The sequence below is a fragment of the Cnephaeus nilssonii genome (assembly GCF_951640355.1).
Source record: "Cnephaeus nilssonii genome assembly, chromosome: 9".
Taxonomy (NCBI): domain Eukaryota; kingdom Metazoa; phylum Chordata; class Mammalia; order Chiroptera; family Vespertilionidae; genus Cnephaeus; species Cnephaeus nilssonii.
The window spans coordinates 9600367-9604460 of NC_137080.1; the positions used below are offsets into that span (position 1 = coordinate 9600367).

The 4094-nt window shown below is 45.7% G+C and overlaps 1 protein-coding gene across 1 annotated transcript; it reads left to right on the plus strand.

Annotated features, from left to right (window-relative positions):
* Positions 1 to 359: 359 nt before the first annotated feature.
* Positions 360 to 1839, plus strand: LOC307105400 (alpha-methylacyl-CoA racemase-like; the record flags this gene model as incomplete). The annotated part of the gene is made up of 1 exon (XM_079781153.1): positions 360 to 1839. One exon carries the CDS (start codon positions 360 to 362, stop codon positions 1077 to 1079), a length of 720 nt encoding a protein of 239 aa, XP_079637279.1. The 3' UTR covers positions 1080 to 1839.
* Positions 1840 to 4094: the final 2255 nt, after the last annotated feature.

Genomic DNA, 4094 nt, shown 5'->3' on the forward strand with positions numbered 1-4094 from the left:
TCTGCATCAATAAAAACACTATGGAGATATTTTACATTTCTGTTCATTTTTGTGTTATTATGTGATTACTTTCAGGGTATATAATCCTTTACAGCAGTTTGAGATAAGGAGCTCAAGGAGACAATTACTCTTATTTGGTAATCATGCTAAAGGAGACGCGCTATAAAAGCAGAGAAGGGTGGAAGATAGCCAGTAAAGTAAATCTCAAAGGTATGCACTGACTTTTCAATGGGCGGGGCTTTCTTTCTTTCTTTTTTTTTTTTTCCTCCAGTGTTGCCCCAGAGTGTCCTGACCTTACATTTAAAGCCACAGCCTGGAGCACAGTGCAGCTGCTCCCAGCTCTCGGGTGCACAGCCGGCATGGCCTTGGGCAGCGTGCGGGTGCTGGAGCTGGCTGGGGGATACCCTTCTTCCCTCTGCGGCATGATTCTGGCCGACTTTGGAGCCCGGGTGGTTCGCGTGGCCTGGCACCAAAAAGACATGTTTGAGTTTGTGAATCGAGGTAAGCAGTCGCTGGCTCTGAATCTGAGCACTCCAGAAGGTGCCGCGGTCCTTGAGAAAATCTGTCTTCAGGCCGATGTGCTGATCGACCCTGTCCCCGGTGGGGTGCTGGGGGCGGGGAAGCTGCTGCCGGAGGACCTGCTGCAGAAGAACCCGAGACTCGTCCACGTGAAGGTGTCCCCGGAGATGAAGTTATCCAGGAAGTATTCCCAACGCAGAGGGCACGACATTAACTTTCTGGCTTTATCCGGTGTGCTGTCCACCTTTGGCCGGAAACACGAGAAGCCGTACGCACCGCCCAATTTCCTGGCTTCCTCGGCCGGAGGGTTTCTCGGCGCCTTGGGGACGGTGATGGCCCTTTTTGAACGGACCCGGTCTGGGAAAGGACAAACAGTTGATGCGAATGTGATAGAAAGCACAGCGTATGCGAGTTCTGTGCTGTGGTACCTGCAGAAGATGGACTATGGCAACGGAGCCAAGGGAGACAACCTACACGACGGGGGCGCGCCCTTCTACGACACCTACCAGACCTCGGATGGGAAGTTCATGGCCGTGGGGGCTATAGAAGCCCACCTCTAGGCGCTCTTTCTGAAAGGACTCGGGCTCGACCCTTCAAAACTTCCCCAGCAGCTGAGCTCGCCAGACTGGCCCCGGCTGAGGACCCTCTTTGCAGGCCTCTTTGCCAAGAGGACGCAAGCCGAATGGTGCAAGGTCTTTGGGGAGCTGGACGCCTGTGTGACCCCTGTTCTGACAGCCGAGGATATCTCTCAACTGGTGAAGGAGGAGATGAGCACTTCTTTTATCACGGATCAGCAGCAGGTGGTAGCCCCCATGCCAGCTCCATTTTTTTCCAGAAGCCCCGCTTCTGTCCCTTCCACCCGGAGTGCCGTTTTAGGAGAACACTCAGAAGAAATTCTCAGAGGATGTGGGTTTAGCAAACAAGAAATAGCCCGGCTCCATGTTTCGGGCGTCATTAAAAGCAGTAAGTCAACGGCTAATCTGTAACTTAGAACTGTCAAACGCACCTGTTTTGTTAAGTAACCCAGGGAGCTTAGGCTGATGTGTATGATCTGGGGAAATCATGAGTGCTTTCGATTGGGGAGAGTTCCTTCCTGTGTTACGATGAAACCTCATACTCTCAGAAAATTTAAAGAATGCTGGCATGTTGGAGTTGTCAGCCTTCAGTAATTGTTATACTGTGGAGTGTACATGTAGTGTCATGACTCTGATTATAATCCAAATCAGGGTTATATGTGACAGGTATTAAGCCTAAAGTCATTTTAAAATATTGTCTCATGCGTGGAAGCATGGGACAGAGTGCGGAATCTCAGAGGGAAGACAGGGGAGGGTGGGCGGGTGGGAGGTAATCAACCAAAGACCTTGTATGCATATATGCATAACCTATGGACACAGACAACAGGGTGGTGAAGGCCTGGGGTGGGGGGTGGGGGTAGGAGGGGGGCAGGCTGGAGGGGATCAATGGGTGAAAAAGGGGGGCATATGTAAGACTTTCACCAATAAAGATTTAAAATATCGTTTCGTATCTAGAAATTGACACAAGTTCCCACATGATCACACTTATATAAAAAAAAAGATAACTCTATTTTCTTGGGTGTGGACTAGTGGGGGGAAGGGAGAATATAAGACTTAAAACTTTATGATTATGATGTGTTACAAGGTGGGGCAGTGTGGAAAGAACACTGCTAGATGGCTATACTTTGCAAAATGTAAAAACATTTACTTTAGGACTCAAAGTCCAAACAAACATGTTCACTGCAAAGCACAAGGAATTCTGCACTTTAACATGAGTGATGTATATTTTCCCCCTAAGTCGTCCCTTTTTTATGTCTTTTCTTTCTTTCCTCTTTCCCTTCCCTTCTTTCCCTCCCTCCCTCTCTCTTTCCTTTCTTTCTCTCTCTCTCTTTTTTTTTTTTGGTCACATAAATGACCTCATTTCACAAAAATGATCTCTTCTTTCTAAATCAAGTTTTCTCTTTATTCCTACGGAATTTCAACTTTGTTCTTTACCTTTCTGGGCATTGTTCAAGCAAACAGGCTTCTTTTCCTTCAAACTCTAAGAATCTTTTCATTTTTATGGATTTAGGGAATTTAAATAAAGCGTCGGTGGATTAGCTTATATAAATAGAGATAAATAAAGTTCATAAGCCAGATAAATCTATGTTTATTCTGAAGGGGCTCAGACACACCGGGTAAGTAGACGAGGCCACGCTATCGCGTCTGGCAGACATGCCTCTTGCAGACTAATATGCTGAGGTGTCCCCAGCGCTCTTTCAGGCCTTCAGCTGGGGGCACATACACATTTCTAACCTAGAAGTTTGTGTTTGGCATCACCACCCTTCGCTGCATAGAAAAACCACACCCGCTCTGGGTCAAAGCCACAGGGAGCAGGCGACGCCTGGCTTTGGCAGTCTGGGAAGTTCCTATGAAAGGAAAAAAGGTTGAGAAAGCTGGGTGATGCACTGGCCAAACCCAGCGAAACGCTGGCTCCCTCAGCTCAAGAGTCCCTTTGAAGTGCACCTGCCCTCCGAGATTTTAATGACACATTGTCTCAGATTTGGGATTAATTACAATTATAAACTTAATGTATCTGTCACAGTTCCAAGTGCATAATAAAGGCATTGAAAAAGTTAGCTATTATTACTCAAGTACAAACTTTAACACATCTACTTGTTTTTTTGAGAAGCAATGAACTTGGTAAAAGTCAGCATTTGTCTACAAATTGTTTTCTCCTCCATCAAAGAGATGGGGACTAAGGACTGAGGACTGGATATACCACCACTGAAAGAATCCACATGAACGATGATGGACTCTTCTAAAAGTCATGTAAGTCAATAAGAAGATAAACAAATAAAAACTTAACTTTCTCCAATTTTTTCAAAATCATAATTATTTTTTAAAGTGAGGAGCATATGCTTTTTTTTTTATAGTTTTTCCCCAGAGTCAACTCCTTTTATTTTTTTATTTTTTGAGGAGCATATGCTTAATACTGAAACTTAAAGTTTAGCAACAGAAATCAGTACAGTATCACATCATCATGAACACTTATCTGAGCTCCTTTCCTATCATGTAGATGCCTTGAATGGCTGGCATGTGCCAATCTATGAATGCCCCACCTGCTTAAGTGCTTGGCACTTTTCCTTCCTGTTCACTGCACAAGAGCCCCCTTATCACAGCCAAAGCCTTCCCCACACACATTTCCTGGTTCTCCCAAATTTGCCACTTACCATTAGACAGGCCCATTCTCAAGCAATAGCATTGATAAGAATCATATGAGCTGTTTGTTAAATACAGGTTCCTGGGCTCCCACTCTAGACACTGGATATAGGAAACTGGAGTGAAGCCAGGACTCTGTTTTTGAACATATTACCAGGGCGATTCTCACATGAGTGACCCAATGACCACTCTTGGAGAAACACTGTCTTAAGAACAGTGTACTTGTACATCTTTGCTACTCTACGTGTGGGCCACAGGCAGCAGCATCTGCAATAGATGGAGCTGGTTAGAAATACAGAATCCAGGCCCCCGAGCCTTTCTGAAACAGAATCTGCCTCTTCACAAGATCTCCAGGTGATT